Source organism: Cyanistes caeruleus, chromosome 1 (genome assembly GCF_971803275.1).
Source record: "Cyanistes caeruleus chromosome 1, bCyaCae1.hap1.1, whole genome shotgun sequence".
Lineage (NCBI taxonomy): Eukaryota > Metazoa > Chordata > Aves > Passeriformes > Paridae > Cyanistes > Cyanistes caeruleus.
The window spans coordinates 70,674,894-70,696,374 of record NC_141701.1 but is presented as its reverse complement, the minus strand read 5'-3'; the positions used below and the strand labels follow the sequence as shown (position 1 = coordinate 70,696,374).

Sequence of the window (21,481 nt, the reverse complement as noted above, 5' to 3'; positions counted from 1 at the left end):
TGAGCTATGGGGATCAAGGGAGGGAAGGGGAACCTGAAGAGCCAGCCCCGTATATGGTTATGAGGTGAAGATGCCCCACAGCCCCACTGGCGTCACAAGCTGATCAGATGTCAGGGGTTGTGGGGGGGACGTCCCAAAAATATCCCATTGTGGGGGGAGGGAGAGGGAACAAAGGCATTGGAGGAGGGGCACAGATGCCTGAACTCCCTTGGAGGGGGAAGGGGGGTCACACCTGTCTTTTGTCTGTCTGTCACTTCCCCCACCCCAGGGGGACCCAGGCATTCAGGCGAGTCTTTTGGCTTGCCTCATCTCTCCCATAATAAACTGGGGGGGACGCAGGGAAAGGGGAGTTAGAGGGGGCCCCTATAGGGGCTGAGAGTGGGCTATCCTGTGGGTCTGGGAGAGCCCTATAGGGATTCTATGAGGTTAGGAGTGGGTTGTATGGAAGGTCTATAGGGCTGGAAGTGGCCTGTGGTAAGGGGGAGAAACTATGAGTGTCCTATAAGGAAATATTTAGTAGTCCTATAGGGTTAGATGTGGATCCCTTAGGACCATGGGACTGGGGAGGAGTATCTGGGAGTGGGTTCTATGGGGCTGTGCACACTTACAGGGGTCTTATTGAAAGGAAGTAATGGGAACACTGTGTGGCTGAGAAGGATTCTATGCATGCATCTTTAGAGCTGGAGTGGTGTCCTATGGGGCTGGGGGAGTACTGTGGTGCTGGAAGTAGGTCCTGTGAGGTAGAGGGGAGCTATAGGGTCCTTGTGGGTGTGATATATGGGGATCCCATGCGGCTGGTGGAGCTTTATAGATCCATAGGGGCCACTGGACCCTATGGGGCAGTGAAGGTCCAATAGGACTACAGAGCAGAGGGAGGGCCCTATGGATTTGGGGACTGTACTGTAGATCCATAGGGGTCACTATGTCCCTATAGGGCAGTAAGGTGGCCTTGAGGTTACCCATCTGTCCATGCCCCCCGCCCCTCCACCCAGTGACGCAGCTGCAGAGGGGAGGGGGGGATATAAGGGGGGGTCCCCCAGCCTGCGTCTGCAGACCCAGGGGCAGGTGGGGCAGGGGGAACTTGGAGGACTGTAAGGGTCTGGGAGGGGGTTATGGGGGAACTGGGGGCAACTGAAAGGGACTGGGAAAGAACAGGGAGGAACTGGGAGGGAACTGGGAGGGTCTATGGGTGAACTGGGAGGGTCTATAGGAGAATTGGGAGGGTCTATGGGGGAACTGGGAGGGATTTGGATTATACTAGGAGGGTCTATAGGGGAACTGGGAGGGACTGGGAGGATCTTGGAAGGAACTGGGAGGGTCTTTGTGGGAGACTGGGATGATACTGGGAGCATCTGTGGGGAAACATGGTGGGACTGGGATGATGCTGGGAGGATTTATGTGGTAACTGGGAGGGACTGGAATGATACTGGAGGAGGAGGGAGGGTACTGGATAAATCCTAGGGGGATACTGGGACTTACTAAGCAGTACTCTCTGTGTGTGGTGTGTGTTGTGTGTGTGTGTGTGTGTGTGTGTGTGTGTCTGTGAGGTGATGTACTACTGGTGGGGCTGGGTGGGGATGCTGAGATGTAATTGAACATATTGGGATATACTGGGACATACTGCGGGGCGGGGGGGGCTGTTGTGTCCCGGAGCAGGACCAGAACCGCCCTGAGTCTGCACTGTCATCCCCTGTCTTGGAGACCACAGAGAGAGGTGGGGCTGAGTAGTGGTAGGAACTGAGGGCTGTCTGGGAAGACTGAGGTGACTGGGAGGGTCTGGGATACTGGAAGGGGAACTGGAAAGGACTGGGAGGAATTCAGGAGTACTGGGGGGGAGGGGTACTGGGGGGCACTGGGGTGGGATAAAGGGCAGGCAGTGTGAGGCACTGCAAGGAACAGGGAACTGAGGTGAGCATTGGGACTTCCAAGAAGGAACCTGAGATGGAGATAAGGACAATTGGCAGGAACCAGGACCACTGGAAAGGAACTGGAAGCACTGGAGAAGAATGGGAGAAGATGAGATCACCAAGGATGAACTTTGGATGGGGCTGACTGGGAGCACTGGAGAGGAACTGGAAGTACTGGGAGGGAACTCTAGATGATGGAAGCACTGAGGATGGACTTGGGATGGGCCAGCTGGGAGGAGTGGGAGCCTTGGAGAGGAGCTGTGAGCACTGGGGAGGGATGAAGGAGTTGGATTGACAAGGAGGAAGTGGTAGATGTGGAGAAGAACAGGGAATGATGGGTTCACCAAGGAAAAAGCTGCAATAGGGTCAACTGGGAGGAACTTGGAGGGTCTGATCCCTCCTACCCCACCCAGCCCTGTCCAGCACCACCATGCCTGATGTGGAGATGGCCGAATTTGGGGAGGCCGCCCCCTATCTCCGCAAGTCGGAGAAGGAACGGTTGGCTGCCCAGACCCGCCCCTTCGACCTGAAGAAGGACATCTTCGTCCCTGATGAAAAGGAAGAATATGTCAAGGCCACCATTGTCAGCCGTGAGGGCTCCAAGATCACTGCTGAGACTGAACATGGCAAGGTGGGGAGACCCCAGCCACAGCTGGGACACCAGAACCTCAAAATAGCAACTCTGTTCCACATGGGACACAAAGAACCCAACCCACCTTCTCTAGAACCCAAGAAACATCTAGACCCCAACATGCCTTCTCCAGCACCCACTATATGCTCAGATTCCACAGCATCTTCTCTAGAACCCCGGAAATATCTAGACCCTGATCCACCTCTCCCAGAACCCACTGGACAGCTAGACCTCATCCAACTTCCTTTGTTACCCCAGAGATACCCAGACCCCAAAACATCTTCTCTATCACTTGAGGAACACCTCTGGCTCTCAAGGGAACATCCATCTCCCAGCCCTTTGGGAGGGAACAACTGGGCAACTCCTTGCCCTGTGTTTCTGCTCCATGGGGTCCTCCTTACCTTAAGCAGACAGTGACGGTCAAGGAGGACCAGATAATGCAGCAGAACCCCCCCAAGTTTGACAAGATTGAGGACATGGCCATGCTGACTTTCCTCCATGAGCCCGCCGTCCTCTACAACCTCAAGGATCGCTACGCATCTTGGATGATCTATGTAAGTTGGGAGCCCATGAGGTTTTTCAGATGCCATCCAGAACTTGGATGCCTCTTCTGGAGACCCCTTGGCCCATATAGATGCAGGATGTCCCTTCTCCAGATCTCATGGTTCACCCATAATTGGGATGGTCCTTCTTCACACCTCTTGAGCCACCCAGAACCAAGATATCTCAGACCCTTTGGGCCACTCAAAACCAGGATGTCCCTTCCCCAGATTACATGGGCCACGCAGAACTGGAACATCCTCTCTCCAGACCTCTTTGGTCCCCCACACCCAAGATGTCCCATCTCCAGACCACAGGGGTCACCTAAACTCAAGATATTGCCTAGACACAAGAGATCACTTCTGCAGACCCCCTTGACCACCTGGGGAGTGACACCTCCTGACTTTGACCTTCTCCTTTTTCCAGACTTACTCAGGACTCTTCTGTGTGACTGTCAACCCCTACAAGTGGCTGCCTGTCTACAATGCTGAGGTGGTGGCTGCCTACCGGGGAAAGAAGCGGAGTGAAGCTCCACCCCATATCTTCTCCATCTCTGACAATGCCTACCAGAACATGCTGACAGGTAGGCACCTTCTGCAGGGACCCCATACTATACTGCCTTATCCTTTTTGGGGAGCAGGAGATGTGGGACAGAGCCAAAGTGGGCTCCAGAACCTCATGTTTCTTCTCCTCATCCCACCAGATCGGGAGAACCAATCCATCCTCATCACGTGAGTGATCTCATCTGTAAACACTGTCTTAGTCCTGCTTACAGCTAAGACACCCCCACCTGGCACATAGCCCCTCCCCTTCCCCCTTGAAGTCATGCCTACTGGCCAACCCTTTATCACTACATGGCTTTGTCTGTGGAGGTCCATTATTCATCCATCCCCAGTGAGTCCCCACTCCCAGCACCATAGCACAGGTATCCAACCATTGCTCTCCTTGGCTACCTTCAGTGGAGAATCCGGGGCGGGGAAGACAGTGAACACCAAGAGGGTCATCCAGTACTTTGCTGTCATTGCTGCCATTGGTGACCGTGGCAAGAAGGAGGCGGGGGCCCCAGGCAAGGTAAAGGCAGTGGGTGGGGGATGACAACCTGGGGTTGTGGCCAACATTCTGCCACTTGTATGTCCAACCAATAACCCAATCAACCACTCAAACAACTACCCAACCTAATAGTCAAAAATCCAACCACCCAACCAACCAACCAACCAACCATCTATCCAACCTTCCATTCATCTGTCCCATCCCCATCCAACCAACTAACCATCCCTCCATCCACCCATGGCATCAACCCATATCCCTGTCCATCAACCTGACCACCCATGCAAACCTTCATGGACCACTGTGTTCTCCCATCCATCCATTTCAACCTCACACCCTACATCCCCTGCCCCTTACTGTGAGAACCCCCCTGACACTGTCCTACTCCATCCAGGGCACCCTGGAGGACCAGATCATCCAGGCCAACCCTGCCTTGGAAGCATTTGGCAATGCCAAAACTGTCCGGAATGACAACTCATCCCGATTTGTGAGTGTTGGGGATGGAGTCTGTGAGAAAGAGTCTATGGGGTTTATGGGGTGGAGTTCATGGGGAAGGATCTGTGGAAGGTGTTCTGGGAGAAGGCAGCCACAGCCACCTTCTTCCACTATTCTTCCAGGGGAAGTTCATCCGGATCCATTTTGGGGCCACTGGGAAGTTGGCATCAGCTGACATTGAGACTTGTGAGTAGGTTGAGGGATCCATGAGAGGACATCTTGTTGCCCTCCCTCCCTCCCTCCCTCCCTCCCTCCCTCCCTCCCTCCCTCCCTCCCTCCCTCCCTCCCTCCCTCCCTCCCTCCCTCCCTCCCTCCCTCCCTCCCTCCCTCCCTCCCTCCTCCATCTACCCTTCCATATCTTCAAGCCTCTCACCATTCATCCACCTGGCCCTTTATCTCCTCATGCCAACTTCCACCCATCTTCTCTTCATACCCATCCCAGACCTCCTGGAGAAGTCCCGTGTCATTTTCCAGCTGAAGGCTGAGAGAAACTACCACATTTACTACCAGATCCTCTCCAATAAGAAGCCAGAGCTGCTGGGTGAGCCATGCTCCCAATGTACCCAAACATACCTGATCCCACACCCCTTTTAAGACCTGCCTGTCCCAATCCCTTTTTCTCCTTTCAGACATGATGCTGGTGACCAACAACCCCTATGACTATGCCTTCATCTCCCAAGGAGAGACCACAGTTCCATCCATTGATGATGGAGAGGAGCTCCTGGCCACAGATGTGAGATGGGAGGCCATCAGGTAGTATGTATGTGTCTCTGTGGGAGAAGATCTTGAACACATTTTTGTCCCATAGAGTGCCTTTGATGTCCTGGGTTTCACCCCAGAAGAGAAGAACTCCATCTATAAACTGACAGGAGCCATCATGCACTTTGGCAACATGAAGTTCAAGCAGAAACAACGGGAAGAGCAGGCAGAACCAGATGGCACAGAAGGTGGGCTCCAGCCATGGCGGAGGTGGAAACTGGAGTGAACTCCACGATCCTTCCAGGTTCATATTTTCTCTTCTTCATCCTCAGAGGCAGACAAGTCAGCTTACCTAATGGGGCTGAACTCAGCTGATCTTCTCAAAGGGTTGTGCCACCCTCGGGTCAAAGTGGGCAATGAATATGTCACCAAGGGGCAGAATGTCCAGCAGGTGAGTAGGAGATCCCCAAAATGTCCTTCTTTTGGGGTGACATGGTGCCATCTGCAGCAAGGAGGACACCAAGAGGCCACTCTCACTGGTGGGGCATCCCTCTTAAATCCCCAGGTGATTTATGCTGTTGGAGCCTTGGCCAAAGCCGTGTATGAGAAGATGTTCAACTGGATGGTGATGAGGATCAACAATTCATTGGAGACCAAGCAGCCACGGCAGTACTTCATTGGTGTGCTGGACATTGCTGGCTTTGAAATCTTTGATGTAAGTCCTGGTTAACTGTGTTGTGTTGACCCCATTGGGTCTAGAATTAATCCTATTGGATGGTCAAATGATCTTGTTTTCATTTGTGTTGACCCAGCTGGGGCTCAGGTCAACCCCACTAAACATATTAGTTGTTCTATTGGCCCCATTGGCCATCTCCTCTCTCCTTCACCAGTTCAACAGCTTCGAGCAGCTCTGCATCAACTTCACCAACGAGAAGTTGCAGCAGTTTTTCAACCACCACATGTTCGTGCTGGAGCAGGAGGAATACAAGAAGGAGGGCATTGAGTGGGAGTTCATTGACTTTGGCATGGACCTCCAGGCCTGCATTGACCTCATTGAGAAGGTACCACCTCCCCCAGGGTCTTGTGGGGGCTGAAGGGACCTCTGGGGAAGGGTCCTTTCAGTTGCAGCTTAGCAGGAATCCCAGAGTTGGCCAGTTGGGTTGTACTTGGTGTGTACTGTAGCCAACAAGGTTTTTTCTTCTTAGCCCATGGGAATCATGTCCATCCTGGAGGAGGAGTGCATGTTTCCCAAGGCCACAGACATGACATTCAAGGCCAAGCTCTTTGATAATCACCTGGGCAAGTCGGCCAACTTTGGGAAGCCACGTAATGTCAAGGGGAAACAAGAGGCCCACTTTGCCCTTGTTCACTATGCTGGGACAGTGGACTACAACATCATTGGGTGGCTGCAGAAGAACAAGGACCCCCTCAATGAGACGGTGGTGGGGCTCTACCAGAAATCAGCCCTGAAACTCTTGGCCAACCTCTTCGCCAACTATGCTGGGGCTGATGCACGTAAGAGGAACCCCCTTCCTCATCATCTGGGCTTCTTCCCACCCTGTCTTTGTCCTGTCTCATCCTTTCTTCTCCAACAGCTGTGGAGAAGGGGAAAGGAGCTAAGAAGAAAGGTTCCTCCTTCCAAACTGTCTCTGCTCTGCATCGGGTGAGAGTGCAAGAGTTATTCATGGACCCGAGGGTGTGTGGGTGTGGAAAAAATGTCCTAGGGCAATGGATGACCCTTGGTGGGATAGGCTAGTGGGGTGTATTCATTCCCTTCATCACCTCCTCCTCCATCTTTTAGGAGAATCTCAACAAGTTGATGACCAACCTGCGGTCTACCCACCCTCATTTCGTCCGCTGCATCATCCCCAATGAGACCAAGTCTCCTGGTGAGCTGATCCCTGAAGGTTGATCCAGAGGACAGTGCTGGGCCCCGGCCAAAGGTGGTGGTGGGGAACAGTGCTTTGGGGCAGGCCTTGACTCACCAGTCTTGATGACCCACCAGGTGTGATGAACAACCCTCTGGTAATGCACCAGCTCCGCTGCAATGGAGTGCTGGAAGGCATCCGCATCTGCCGCAAGGGCTTCCCCAACCGCATACTCTATGGGGACTTCCGCCAGCGGTAGGCACAGAGGAGAAAATGCGGGGATGGGGTGGACAGCCCCACTGGTATTGATTTCAGAGGTTTCCTGTCCTCTCTCCTCACCAGGTACCGCATCCTGAACCCTGCTGCCATCCCTGAGGGGCAGTTCATTGACAGCCGCAAGGGCGCTGAGAAGCTTCTGGGATCCCTTGATATTGACCACAACCAGTACAAATTTGGACACACCAAGGTGAGGTCACTTGCTCTTAGTTATGGTGGTCCCACCATCTACAAGGTTTTCATGGTCGGACCAGATGGATTCTATGGTCCCGTCATCTACTTGTCTACCCATCCCTCCGCCTCCAAATCCCACCAGCACTTACCTTCATCTCTCCTCAAAGGTCTTCTTCAAGGCTGGGCTGCTGGGGTTGCTGGAGGAAATGAGGGATGAGCGCCTGGCTCGGATCATGACCCGCTTGCAGGCCCAAGTCCGTGGTTTCCTGTCCCGTCAGGAGTTCAAAAAGATCCTAGAGCGCCGGTAAGTGGTGAGATAGAGATGGTATTGCATCCATGTTGAGTGGAAGCCCCTGGTGACCCACATCTTGATGTGGCTTCTCCAGGGACTCATTGCTGGTGATCCAGTGGAATATCAGGGCCTTCATGGGGGTGAAGAACTGGCCTTGGATGAAGCTCTACTTCAAGATCAAGCCCTTGTTGAAGAGTGCTGAGACAGAGAAAGAGATGCAGGTAGGACAGGGCCATGGAGGGCAAGGTGGGTGGGTGGATGGAGAGAGGAAGTGGTATGTGGGGACAAAAAGGAAGAAATGAGATTTACATGGCACCTTTTTGCCTCCCACAGAACATGAAAGAAGAGTTTGGGCGGCTGAAGGAGGCCTTAGAGAAGTCAGAAGCCCGGCGGAAGGAGCTGGAGGAGAAGATGGTCTCCATGCTGCAAGAGAAGAATGACCTTCAGCTCCAAGTGCAGGCTGTGAGTGACCTAGATGTCCCAGCCCCTCACTCTTGTTTCATTCACCTCAAACCAAGCTTGCCCCTTCCAGGAGCAAGACAACCTGGCTGACGCTGAGGAGCGCTGTGACCAGCTGATCAAAAACAAGATCCAGCTGGAGGCCAAGGTGAAGGAGATGACTGAGCGGATGGAGGATGAGGAGGAGATGAATGCTGAGTTGACAGCAAAGAAGAGGAAGCTGGAGGACGAATGCTCAGAACTGAAGAAGGACATTGATGACCTGGAGTTGTCACTGGCCAAGGTGGAAAAGGAGAAACATGCCACTGAGAACAAGGTGAAAATGGGGAAAGGTCTTGACCTCAAACTGTGGGGAATTGAGCTGACTCAAGCCAAAGTAAGGAGACTCTGGTGAAGACCCAAGGCTCGTTGGGTTGGGTTGACAAGAATCAAGGCTGTTTGGGCAGCCAAATTCAAGGCTGGATGAGTTGGGTCATGAAGACCCAAAAGTGCTTGGGTTGGGTTGTGATGATCCGAGGCTGGTTGGATTGCATCACCAAGAACCAAAGTTATGTTTTCCTAAATTGCCTGACTTAGACCCATCTTCACAAAGGGCAAAAACAACCTCCTGTCTCTTGTCGTACCTCTGGTACCAAACTGGAGGCCTGATATTTCTCCTCCTGCAGGTGAAGAACCTCACAGAGGAGATGGCTGGGCTGGATGAGATCATTGTCAAGCTAACAAAGGAGAAGAAGGCCCTGCAAGAATCTCACCAGCAAGCGCTGGATGACCTGCAGGCAGAGGAAGACAAAGTCAACACCTTGACAAAGGCCAAAGTCAAGCTGGAACAGCAAGTGGATGACGTGAGTATAGGCCAGTCCCACAACAGGCATATAGCCGGTCCCTTGGGGTGTGGAAGTCCTTCTGGAGTGTGTATTTGTGGGGGCTGATGGGTTTGTGTCTGCCTCACTTGCAGCTGGAGAGTTCACTGGAGCAAGAGAAGAAGGTCCGGATGGACCTAGAACGGGTCAAAAGGAAGTTGGAAGGTGATTTGAAGCTGGCTCAGGAGAATATTATGGACCTAGAGAATGACAAGCAACAACTGGATGAGAGGCTGAAAAAGTAAGGGCCTGCACACTTGCTTGTCCTTTGCCTTTAACATCTCTGCTGAGCACTCGGGAGAATAACTTACTGATGTTTCTCCCCACACTTAGGAAAGACTTTGAGCTCAATGCCCTAAACGCCAGAATCGAGGATGAGCAAGCAGTTGCAGCCCAGCTCCAGAAGAAGCTCAAAGAGCTTCAGGTGAGGTGGGCTTCAGCTTGGGGGTCAAGCAGAAAAAGGAACTGGTCCTCCCCATTATTTTCTTCATATCTTTGTGAGAAGGACCTAAACCGGTGTGCCACCCACCTGAGGTTGGAAGCCCATGGCATGTCTCTTGTCCTAGAACCTCTGTCATTTATTGCCTTGAAATGACTCATGGGCTCCTGGACAGGTTGGCTTTCATGGGAATTGAGCTGAACCAAAGGGTTTGGAGTACTCAGGGTATGAAGAGCATCTTGGATAGAATCATCTGAGATGAGCAGACCATCTGGGTTGAATCATGTTCGTTCCAATGTCCTTAGAGAAGTTTGTGCTGAGTTGTCCGTTAGTCCAGTTAGTTCTAGGACTGGCTGAGTTGAATGTCCTCAAGACCAGTTGCACTTGAGAATCTCAAGGTAACTTGAGAAGATGGAGTGTCTTCAAATAAGGCCAGGTTGATCTGAAGAGCTCAGATCTTGACTAGGTTGAAGACAGCTGGATGGGATTAAGACTGGTTGAGGTGAAGGGTTTACAGTTGTCTGGGTTGAGCTGAAGAATCTACAGTTGGTTGGGTTGATTTGAATTGACTTAAAGAACTCTCCAGCTTGATTGGTTGAGTGGAGAAGCTGGGTGAAACTAAGTCTGCTGAAAATGTGTTCATCCCTGGAGCACAGGCACGGATTGAGGAGCTGGAAGAAGAGCTGGAGGCAGAGAGGACAGGCAGAGCCAAAGTGGAAAAGCTGCGCTCAGACTTGTCACGAGAGCTGGAGGAGATCAGTGAGCGTCTGGAGGAGGCAGGCGGTGCCACATCAGTGCAAATTGAGCTCAACAAGAAGCGCGAGGCAGAGTTCCAGAAGATGCGGCGGGATCTAGAAGAGGCCACGCTGCAGCATGAAGCCACAGCTGCAGCACTGCGCAAGAAGCATGCTGACAGTGTGGCTGAGCTCAGTGAACAGATTGACAACTTACAGCGTGTCAAACAGAAGCTGGAGAAGGAGAAGAGCGAGCTCAAGCTGGAGCTGGATGATGTCGGCTCCAACATGGAACAACTGATAAAGTCCAAGGTAGAAAACAGACCTCCAGCTATGAAGGGACAACACTTCCACTGCCCTCTCAAGGTTCCCTTTCATCTTCCTGCCCTTCCTGTTTGTAGGCCAATCTTGAGAAAATGTGCCGCACTATGGAAGACCAGATGAATGAGCATCGGACCAAGTCTGAAGAGGCTCAACGCACAGTCAATGACCTCACCACTCAACGAGCCAAGCTCCAGACAGAAAATGGTGAGAGGCTTGCTCTTCCCTAACCCAATTCCCCTATCTCTTACCTAGTGGGGTTGGCTTTGGGGTGTGTCCCGCAAGTTATTATCCACCATTCTACCCGACAGGTGAGCTCTCCAGGCAGCTGGAGGAGAAGGAAGCTTTCATCAATCAGATGACACGAGGGAAACTCACCTACACACAACAGCTGGAGGATCTCAAGAGGCAGCTAGAGGAAGAAGTCAAGGTAGGGCTTTGCTGGGGGGTCAGTGGGGCTGAAAGACACTTCCAGTGTCAAGGATGCAGTTGCCTTGGGACTGAGAGGTGCATCATGAGTCTGCCCTCACAGAAGGAGAAAATTAATTGAGAGTTCTCAGAAGTTCAGTAGAGTTGACAGGTTACAAGGAAGTTGGGTTCTCTTGGGTTAGATTAGGTTGAGTTGGGTTGGGTTGTTGGAGTTGGAGTTGGAGAATGCCAACATAGCTCAAGTTGATATGGACACAATTTGTCCTCATCTCATAACTCTCTCCTCTCCCAGGCCAAGAATGCACTGGCCCATGCCCTTCAGTCAGCCCGGCATGACTGCGACCTCCTGAGGGAGCAGTATGAGGAGGAGACAGAGGCTAAAGCTGAGCTCCAGCGCTCACTCTCCAAGGCCAACTCTGAGGTGGCACAGTGGAGGACCAAGTATGAGACAGATGCCATCCAGCGCACTGAGGAGCTGGAGGAGGCCAAGTGAGTCATCTCCTCTTGAAGGGAGCTTCTATGGGGCAGGTGCATACTCTTCACAAGGATCCAGAGAATGTATAGGAATCTGGAGATGGAGGAAGAGATCCAGAGCAGAGCCTCAGCCAACCACTGGGTGGAAGAAGGTTTGAGTTGACCCACTTGGTCCATGGGTCACCACAGCCAGGTTTTCTCCCATGGCAGGAAGAAGCTGGCCCAGCGGCTGCAGGAGGCTGAGGAGGCCGTGGAGGCAGTCAATGCCAAGTGTTCCTCCCTGGAAAAGACCAAGCACCGGCTGCAAAATGAGATTGAGGACCTCATGGCAGACCTGGAGCGGTCAAATGCAGCAGCTGCTGCATTGGACAAGAAGCAGAGAAACTTTGACAAGGTGGGAGGACAAAGGGTAGAAAGGGGGAAGGAGAAGGGTGGGAAGGGGGTAGAGAGACGTGGGTCCCATGAATCAAAAACAGAAGAAAGCTGAACAACTTTAAAGGGCCATATTTTAGCAGAGCTTCAAGTCCCTTTCAGGAGAGTATTGGGGAAAGGAGGAGGAAGATGGAAAGAAAGTTCTTCATGGGCAAAACAGTAGCTGAGCAGGTGGGGTCCTCACAGATCTTGTCTGAGTGGAAGCAGAAGTTTGAAGAGTCACAGATGGAGCTGGAGGCATCGCAGAAGGAGGCCAGGTCCCTCAGCACTGAGCTCTTCAAGCTGAAAAATGCCTATGAGGAGTCACTTGATCACTTAGAGACTTTAAAGAGGGAAAACAAGAATCTCCAAGGTGAGACCGTGGTATTCCCCCTGCCCACCTTGTTGTATTCCACTACCTTTGACCAAGTCTGATGGATTATCATCTGGGCAGAGGAGATCTCAGACCTGACAGAGCAGCTGGGTGGCAGCCACAAGACCATCCATGAACTGGAGAAAGTCCGGAAGCAGCTGGATGCCGAGAAACTGGAGCTCCAGGCTGCACTGGAGGAGGCTGAAGTGAGCCAAATCACACCCCTGTGAGGCCCTAATCTGTCCTAGTCTTCTCTGTGGCCCCCTAATTTCTCTTTGTCTCCACCAGGCCTCTCTGGAGCACGAGGAGGGAAAGATTTTGAGGGCTCAACTGGAGTTCAACCAGGTCAAGGCAGACTATGAGCGCAAGCTGGCTGAGAAGGATGAGGAGATGGAGCAGGCCAAGCGCAACCACCTGCGGGTGGTGGACTCACTGCAGACCTCTCTGGATGCTGAGACCCGGAGCCGCAACGAGGCCCTGAGGCTGAAGAAGAAGATGGAGGGTGATCTCAATGAGATGGAGATTCAGCTCAGCCATGCCAACCGTGTGGCTGCTGAGGCTCAGAAACAAGTCAAGACATTGCAAGGGTACCTCAAGGTAACCATCAGACCTCTATCTCATAAGCATGTTGAGATAATAGGTCCTACCACCCCAGAGTGGATGAAACGTAGACTTTAAGCTGCTTCCCCATCCTCCCCATTCACCCTCTTCCCCCATGCCACCTTGTAGGACACCCAATTGCAGTTGGATGACATGGTACGGGTCAATGAAGACCTGAAGGAGAATATTGCTATAGTGGAGAGGAGAAACAACCTCCTCCAGTCAGAGCTGGAGGAGCTGCGGGCAGTGGTGGAACAGACTGAGAGGGCCCGCAAGTTGGCTGAGCAGGAGCTGATTGAGGCCAGTGAGAGGGTCCAGCTTCTCCACTCACAGGTGAGACCTCACATACTTTCAAGGACAGAGGTCACCTTCATCCATGGGTGTGGGCTTCTAATGGGTTGATTTACCAAGATCTCCAGATCCTTTAGGCCTGCAGAGTTGGCAGGGAGTAAGGGGGCATTAAGTACATGGGAGTTGAAGAAGGATAGGTCAGCAGTTGAAGAGACACCTACTGAGATCCTCTTCTCTAACTCTAGAACACCAGCCTCATCAACCAGAAGAAGAAGATGGAGGCCGACATCTCCCAGCTGCAGACAGAGGTGGAAGAGGCCATCCAGGAGTGCAGGAATGCTGAGGAGAAGGCCAAGAAAGCCATCACTGATGTGAGTGCCATGGTGGGACCAACATCTAGGATACCTTCCACTGGTGTGTAACGGAGAACATGCTTTGGTCCTTCTTCTCTGCTTGCTTCTCTCCTTGGGCAGGCGGCCATGATGGCAGAGGAGCTGAAGAAGGAGCAGGATACCAGCGCCCATCTGGAGCGGATGAAGAAGAACATGGAGCAGACCATCAAGGACCTGCAGATGAGATTGGATGAGGCTGAGCAGTTGGCCCTCAAAGGGGGCAAGAAGCAGCTGCAGAAGCTGGAGGCTCGTGTGCGGGAGCTGGAGAATGAGCTGGAAGCTGAGCAGAAACGCCATGCCGAGAGCGTCAAGGGTCTCCGCAAGTCTGAGCGTCGCGTAAAGGAGCTCAGCTACCAGGTGGGTTGTTTGAGGTAGCGCTGGAGGTGATCCACTCTCCCTTATGTCTCATGCTGTACATGACCTAGAACATGGTTGACCTGCTGGCTGGAGAGACATGGGTAAACTAGGCCACCCACTGCATGTATGTCTGATACTGTAGTGGGATCCAGAATATTGTCTGGGTCATGAACCACCTAGGCCACCTCTCAGTCCCAGAATCCATGGGGTCTTTGCATCATCCAGAACCTCAGGCAGGACCTCATCAGGGGCGAGAAGATACCTTCACATAGGGAGACAACCCACTTTCTGCCCCACAGTTGAGGCTACCCACAGATCTAGAGAAGCTCCAAGAACATCATTAACTGTCTCCTGACCCTCATTGCTCTGGTGGTGATTCAAAGCACAGGTGGGGTCACGTCCTGACCTACATGTGTCTCACCCCACAGACAGAAGAGGACCGCAAGAACCTGGTCCGGCTCCAGGACCTTGTGGACAAGCTCCAAATGAAGGTCAAGGCCTACAAGCGACAGGCAGAGGAGGCGGTGAGCACTGGAGGGACATCTGTGGGACCACTGCCCAAGAGGGGACTTTGTGGGATTGGGGTGTGGGAGAGGACGTGGGGAGTAGCAGGGGACCTTGGGGTGGCCAAGGGGTGGAGTGTCAGGGAGTGAGGAGAGCAGGTCAAGAGAAAGCGGGGAAAGATGTTGGGTAGTAGGATGTTGAGATGGTGGTGGGAAGAATGGATGGATGGATGGATGGATGGATGGATGGATGGATGGATGGATGATTGAGTAGATGGTTGGGTGGCTGGAAGATGGGATATCTGGAACCACAGGTGGGTCCATGGTGGGCCAGATGGAGAAATAAGATAGGATGAAGGGACAGCTGGAAAAGTGGCAAGAGGCCAGACAGAGCTGCGTGCAACCCTCACCAATGTCCCTCTGCTTCCTCAGGAGGAACAGGCCAACTCCAACCTGGCCAAGTTCCGCAAGGCACAGCACGAGCTGGATGAGGCAGAGGAGCGTGCTGACATCGCCGAGTCCCAGGTCAACAAGCTGCGGGCCAAGAGCCGTGACATTGGATCCAAGGTGGGATTTTCCCCTGTCCTACAGCTGCCCCATAGCTGCCTCACAACTTCCTCATGCTCACAGTCCCTTTTCTTGTTCTCCATCAGAAGGGACTCAATGAAGAGTGAAGCTCTGGATCCCAAACAATATCCCCTGGACCTCCAAGTGGCCCACCCCCACTCCCAGCCCCTAACCTTGGCCAGCCAATAAAAAGCATTGAACAGCAGCAGTTTTTGTGGGGATGTTTGTGTGGGGAGGGTGAGGTTTCTCCATGGCATGGCACCCATAAGATGTCTGTAGCCCACACAAGATCACTAGCCATTGTGCAGCACAGCGTGCCCCACAGCATGATGCAACCAGACCTACAGTGCAAGGTGATGTGAATCACAAGCTCAACGTTGATCTGCCCCACAGTGTATCTCTATCCATGGTGTTCTGTAACCCCAACCTGCTCTACACCAACCTAGATCCATGTGGGGGGAGAGACAAGTCTATGTTGAGGTGGGGAGGGACCCCAGGAGGTGGGGGACAGCATCTGTGACTCCCACGTATGGGGCAGAACCTGAGTGGACTCCTCAGGAATGTCTTGGTTCTTGAGGCTGCACCTTCTCCTGCTGCAGGTGTTGAGGTCCCTCTGTCCTGGCCTCAGTGTTCCCCCAGGCCCTGGCTGCTCCTTCCCACTGCACACCATGTCCCACAACCCCCCATGCCCTACTGATATTCTGTCCCATGTCCCTCCATTGCTCTGGACTTTCCATCCATCACCCCACCACCTCTTGGCCCACCAGCCCTGTGTCCTCCATCTCCCATAGTCCTTCTACCTCCTCCATGTCCCCCTGGTTCCTGCATGTTCTCTGTATCCCACTGTCCCTCTGTGTCCTGCCTGTCCCTCCCCAACAACTCCTCAGTCCCTCCCCCCTTCCTGCCTCACCCTCCCTTCCCCTGTCCATCTGTCGCCACATCTCCCCTAGTCCTGGTGGCACCGCATGATGGACCCCAGGGGACCCTGGCATCCGGGCGTCTCCCCTCCCCCACCAAATTCCGACCGAAGAAGGGTGGGATAGTGTTTCTATGGGGCCTTATGTGGACTCTATGGGGCTCTAAAAAGACTATAGGGATCTGCGGAGACTCTCTGTGACTCTGTAGAGCAGTTATGGGGCTCTATAAGGGCTCTGTGGGGCAGAGGAGATGGTCTGTGGGCAGGGGAGTGGGATCTATGGGGCACATTGGGGAGGTGGGGACCTCCCCGCCCGTGGGAATTTGTCACCTTGCGGGAACACTTGTCACCTCCTAGATGACAAAGTGGACACGGTGTTCGGGGACTGCTGCCAGCCCCTCCCCCCCCCCCCCCCCCCAGTCTTTCAGAACCCTGCTGGCCCCATGGCGCCTCACTGGGGGGGACGAGATAACAATCTCCCCCCCACTCTCCGGCCATGTCCCAATATAGACCTGGCAGGGTAGAGCTGTCACCACCCCACGGGTGACAGGACATTGGCCAAGGACCCAGGCGTCCAGGCCCCATAGACACCCCCTTCACAAGGGTCCCTGGAGTCCTAGCCCCATAGATCCCCTCCATGCACAAAGAACCCAAACATTTGGGCTCTGTAGAATCCACCCCCCCCCCCCCCCCCCCCCCCCCCAAGAAACCCAGGCGTCTGAGACCAATAGAATCATCACAAACCCCACCAAAGCACCCTGGACCCCCTAGATCACACACACACACAAGGGACCCTGGCACCAGGGCTCCACAGTTTTCTCTCCTTGCCCCCTTGCCCCCGCCCCCTGTCCCAAGGGATCCAGACATCTGGGCTTCATAGACACCTCCTGCACAAGAGACCCAGGCATCCAGGCCCCCAGCATACCTCACATCCCACCCCTAAAAGGACAGCCCTTGCTCACCCCTATAGCTCTGCCCCATAGATCATCCTGTGAGGTGAATATGTGGGTCCTGGATGCCAGGGTCACTGGAGAGATGCCACCTTGTGGCTGGGGAAGTGGGTGGGCGGTGCCCCCCTCCTTCTCTCTTATCAGCCACCCCCTCCCCAGGAATGCTCCTCCCCTCCCCATCTCATGATGGTCTATAAAGGCCTTGTGGCTGCGGGGCTGGCATAGGTGTTGGCGTGGGGCAGAGAGGGAGAGGGTGGGGAGCATAGTGGGAATGTGGGATGTGGATATGAAGAGCTGAGGGATAATATGAGGGGTTATGGGGTGCACAGGAGGGTTATAGAGCATATGGGGATCTATGGGGTACAGGAATCTGTGGGGGATACGAAGCACAGGGGGCCTATGGGACACATAGGGGTTCTCTAGGGTGTGGGGACCTGTGGGGTGCACATGGGGTTATGAGGCACAGAGGACCTAAGAAGCAGTGAGGGAAACTGTGGGGTAAAACACAGCAATCAAGGGGACACTGATGGTCTGTGGGGCACCCAGGGGTCTATGTGGCAAAGTGATCCAAGGGGCATAAAGGAGTCTATGGGGCAAAGAGGGTCAGTAGGGGGCATGGGGTGTGGCCCTACTCATCCCCTGCATGTCCTTCCAGCTCCCTTCATCTTACCTGCTAGATCTACAGACTGCAGGTGAGTGCGATGCTGTGGGGCATCATGGAAATGGGTGCTTGGGGAGGGGGGCCGGCTATGCTGCTGTAGGGTGTATGTGTTGCTATAGGGTCTTCACATCACTACATGGGATCCATACTTTGCTATGGGGGTCTGCATATGGGGCTGCGCAGGACTCCAAGGTTCCCTGCATTGTTATAGGGATCCCTGCACTGCTATGGGTCTCTGTGCATCACTGTAGGGATGCCTGAACCACTGTGGGGGTCTGTGCATGGCTATAGGGGTCTTTGTGTTGCAGGGTTCCATGTATCACACCAGGGGTTGGTGATCCCTGGTTGTGGAGGTGCCTGTATCAGTACAGAAGTCTGTACATGGGGTGATGCATGGGTATTGGGGTCCCTGCATGACTATAGGGGTCTGCCTACAGCTATAGGGGTCTGTGCACTGTATAGGGCTCAATACTTGGGGTTATGAATGGCTGTAGGACTCTGTGCATGGGGCCATACACAACAATGAGGTTCTGTACATCACTATTAAGGGTCCTTTAATCGCTATAGGGGTCCTTGCAGGGAGTCTCTGAATCACTACTGCAATCTGTGCATGGGGCAGTGCATGACTATTTGGGTGTGCAGAGGGCTATAGGGCTCCCTGCACATCTCTTGGGACTCCTGAACAGGGCTGAGCACAGCTACAAAGCTGTATCTGGCTATAGTGTCTGGCACAACCATAGGTGTCTGGACATAGCTATAGAGGCCCATGCATGGCAATGGGGTGCGGCAAATGGGGTTGTGTGAGCCTCACAGTTCCCCAGGTGATGCAGGGTCCCTGTCTATGTGGGGCAGGATGGCAGACGCAGTGCTGGCAGCACTTGGGGCAGCAGCCCCCTTCCTGCGGCCAGGGGAGAGGGAGCGGCTGGCAGCACAGACCAGACCCTTTGACCCCCGCAGCGAGTGCTTTGTCCCCCATCCCCGAGAGGAGTTTGTTCGGGGACGGGTGATGGGGCGGCAAGGAGGGGAGGCCACTGTCCAGACTGAGCTGGGAGAGGTAGGCGACTGAGAGATAGGGGTGGGTGAGGGGAGTGGGGCAAGTGGCCATTCAGGGCAAAGGATTAATGGGGGGTAATGGAGGAAGGGGTTAAGGATGGGAAGGGTTGATGGAAGGTGGGAGCAAAGATGGCAGGTGGGGGAAAGAAAGGGGGGTTGGGCATCATGGGGGTTGAGGGGTTAGTGGGGCAAAGAATTAAGGAGGGAGGGATTAATGGGATAAAATTAATGGGGGAGGGGTCAAAGGAGGGAGTGGGGTTGAAAGTTTGTGGGGGAGCAAACAGAGGAGGGGGAACCCAGACTAATAGTGGTGGAGGCCCTGACCCACTGAAGGCTCCCAACCGATGGGAGGTAGCCCCCAACCCATAGGAGACCTCTCCCAACCCATGGAAGAAATCCTACCAATACAGCATCCCCTACCCCATGGGGCACTCCTCAAGCCATGGACACCTTGCAATCTCCACCCCCATATCTCCCCATTCCCCCCAGACGATGATGGTGAAGGAAGCTGACATTCACCAGCAGAATCCCCCCAAATTTGACAAGATTGAGGACATGGCTATGCTGACCTTCCTTCATGAACCTGCCGTCCTCTACAACCTCAAGGAGCGCTATGCGTCTTGGTTGATCTATGTGAGCCTTCCCACAAACCCATGGAGCACCCGGGAAGTAGGCGGGGCCTTCCTCACAGCCTATGGGGTGGATGGAAACTAGTGACTTTTCCCTAAAGCTCTTGGGATTCCTGGAACCAGATGGGCCTTCCAGAGAGTCTATGGGCCACCTAAACCTGGTGTGGCTTTTTCATGGATTTTGGGACACCTGGAACCTGGTGGCCCCTCTCCAGCTCCCTTGGGCCACCCAGACCCAAGATATCCCATTTCTAGACTGCCTCAGCCACCAAGACCTGAGATGCTGCATCCCCTGACCCCTTTGGCCACCCAGATCCAAGATGTCACTTTAATAGCCCCCTTCATGGGATATAGTATGTCCTATCCCCAGACCCCTTGGGCCACTGACACATGAGATGTCCCATCACTGCATGTTGTGGGCCACCCAGTACTGAGATGTCCCTTCTCCAGCCCCTTTTCGGACAACCAAAATCAGGACATCCTGTCACCATATCCCTTGGGCCACCTAGACCTAGAATGTCCTCACTTGGTGGGGTGACGCCTCCTGATTCTGACCTACCTGCCCTTTTCTCCAGACCTACTCAGGGCTCTTCTGCGTGACTGTCAACCCCTATAAGTGGTTGCCCGTCTACAATGCTGAGGTGGTGGCTGCCTACCGGGGAAAGAAGCGGAGTGAAGCTCCACCCCATATCTTCTCCATCTCTGACAATGCCTACCAGAACATGCTGACAGGTAAGGATGTTCTGTAAGGACCTTAAACTAAAAGACCCCACTCCAAATAATGGCTCCTGACTTAGAACTGGTTCTCACCTGGGAAGATGAAGAACCTCAACCCCAAGACCTCAAGCATGTTCCTCAACTTCATCCCACCTGAGTCCTCTCTTTCCTTGGCAGACCGAGAGAACCAGTCCATCCTCATCACGTAAGGCCCTGGTTTGTCCGTTCCCCCAGCAGTGGGGTGGGATGAAGGATCCACCAAGGTGTTATCCAATATCTCACTGTTGCCCTCCCAGCGGAGAATCCGGGGCGGGGAAGACAGTCAACACCAAGAGGGTCATCCAATACTTTGCCAGCATTGCTGCCATTGGTGACCGCAAGAAGGAGGTGACCAATAGCAGCAAGGTGAGTGCCTCAGTCCATGTGCCCTTGGCAGAGAGTGTGTCCACCCAGGGGTGTCAACACCCAGCTTTGTCCCACCTCATCCAGGGCACCCTGGAGGACCAGATCATCCAGGCCAACCCTGCCTTGGAAGCCTTTGGCAATGCCAAGACCCTTCGCAATGACAACTCATCCCGATTTGTGAGTGATGGGGTGGAGTTCTATGAGGAAGGGTCTGTGGGGCAGTTTGTGGGACAGGTTCTATGGTGTGGGACCTGCTGCATGAAGGCAGCCACCTCCACCTCCTGCCACTGCTTTCCCAGGGGAAGTTCATCCGGATCCATTTTGGGGCCACGGGGAAGTTGGCATCAGCTGACATTGAGACCTGTAAGTGGGTTGAAGGCCCAAGGGGAGGATGTCTTGTAGTCCATCATCCATCCATCCATGGACTTACCTATCCATGGATTTATTCATCCATCGTAGGACTCATCCATGTATGGACTCCTCCATCCACCCATGAACTTCATCCATCCACCCAGGAACTCTTCATCCATACATATCTCCCTTTCTCCCTCCATCCAATCACCTCTTCATCTCCATCTCCTTATCCCACCATCCACCTGACCCTCCATCTCCAATTCTTTGTCCCTCTACCTCCTTGTGGCTACCTCCCCCCCCTCCCTCCTTGCCTCCACCCATGTCCATCCTTTCATCTGTCTTCACGGTTGATGGATCCATCATCTCATGCAACTATCCATCTGACCTTCCATTTTCCTCTCTTCTTCCCTCCATCTCCTCATCCCCCCATCCAGATACCCCTCCTTTTCCATCTCCTCATCCTATCATCCATCTCTCCATATCTCAATCCATCTCTTCCCGACTTCCACCCATCTTCTCTTCATCCCCACCCCAGACCTCCTGGAGAAGTCCCGTGTCATTTTCCAGCTGAAGGCTGAAAGAAACTACCACATCTTTTACCAGATCCTCTCCAATAAGAAGCCAGAGCTGCTGGGTGAGTAGGGTGCTTGGCCTTGA

General features: G+C 53.6%; 1 protein-coding gene across 1 annotated transcript in view; it reads left to right on the top strand.

Moving 5' to 3' along the window:
- The first annotated feature begins 1,658 nt into the window (after positions 1–1,658).
- LOC111925389 (uncharacterized) overlaps positions 1,659–21,481 on the top strand; it is a 32,101-nt gene continuing 12,278 nt past the window's right edge. Inside the window, exons 1-47 of the mRNA XM_086883008.1 lie at positions 1,659–1,714; positions 2,321–2,538; positions 2,949–3,092; positions 3,505–3,661; positions 3,782–3,809; positions 4,038–4,149; positions 4,520–4,612; positions 4,743–4,806; positions 5,063–5,161; positions 5,250–5,353; positions 5,429–5,567; positions 5,652–5,770; positions 5,885–6,034; positions 6,210–6,380; positions 6,525–6,834; positions 6,915–6,982; positions 7,121–7,208; positions 7,325–7,442; positions 7,530–7,653; positions 7,805–7,941; positions 8,024–8,150; positions 8,263–8,391; positions 8,462–8,704; positions 9,054–9,230; positions 9,344–9,489; positions 9,582–9,672; positions 10,344–10,733; positions 10,823–10,949; positions 11,054–11,172; positions 11,464–11,660; positions 11,856–12,039; positions 12,264–12,429; positions 12,511–12,635; positions 12,718–13,026; positions 13,159–13,362; positions 13,566–13,691; positions 13,794–14,069; positions 14,498–14,593; positions 15,005–15,139; positions 17,661–17,697; positions 18,497–18,720; positions 19,209–19,352; positions 19,924–20,080; positions 20,243–20,270; positions 20,362–20,647; positions 20,770–20,833; positions 21,360–21,458. Of these exons, the coding sequence (XP_086739134.1) occupies positions 2,338–2,538; positions 2,949–3,092; positions 3,505–3,661; positions 3,782–3,809; positions 4,038–4,149; positions 4,520–4,612; positions 4,743–4,806; positions 5,063–5,161; positions 5,250–5,353; positions 5,429–5,567; positions 5,652–5,770; positions 5,885–6,034; positions 6,210–6,380; positions 6,525–6,834; positions 6,915–6,982; positions 7,121–7,208; positions 7,325–7,442; positions 7,530–7,653; positions 7,805–7,941; positions 8,024–8,150; positions 8,263–8,391; positions 8,462–8,704; positions 9,054–9,230; positions 9,344–9,489; positions 9,582–9,672; positions 10,344–10,733; positions 10,823–10,949; positions 11,054–11,172; positions 11,464–11,660; positions 11,856–12,039; positions 12,264–12,429; positions 12,511–12,635; positions 12,718–13,026; positions 13,159–13,362; positions 13,566–13,691; positions 13,794–14,069; positions 14,498–14,593; positions 15,005–15,139; positions 17,661–17,697; positions 18,497–18,720; positions 19,209–19,352; positions 19,924–20,080; positions 20,243–20,270; positions 20,362–20,647; positions 20,770–20,833; positions 21,360–21,458 (6,832 nt within the window). The 5' untranslated portion in view covers positions 1,659–1,714; positions 2,321–2,337. The remainder of the gene's footprint in view (positions 1,715–2,320; positions 2,539–2,948; positions 3,093–3,504; positions 3,662–3,781; positions 3,810–4,037; positions 4,150–4,519; positions 4,613–4,742; positions 4,807–5,062; positions 5,162–5,249; positions 5,354–5,428; positions 5,568–5,651; positions 5,771–5,884; positions 6,035–6,209; positions 6,381–6,524; positions 6,835–6,914; positions 6,983–7,120; positions 7,209–7,324; positions 7,443–7,529; positions 7,654–7,804; positions 7,942–8,023; positions 8,151–8,262; positions 8,392–8,461; positions 8,705–9,053; positions 9,231–9,343; positions 9,490–9,581; positions 9,673–10,343; positions 10,734–10,822; positions 10,950–11,053; positions 11,173–11,463; positions 11,661–11,855; positions 12,040–12,263; positions 12,430–12,510; positions 12,636–12,717; positions 13,027–13,158; positions 13,363–13,565; positions 13,692–13,793; positions 14,070–14,497; positions 14,594–15,004; positions 15,140–17,660; positions 17,698–18,496; positions 18,721–19,208; positions 19,353–19,923; positions 20,081–20,242; positions 20,271–20,361; positions 20,648–20,769; positions 20,834–21,359; positions 21,459–21,481) is intronic.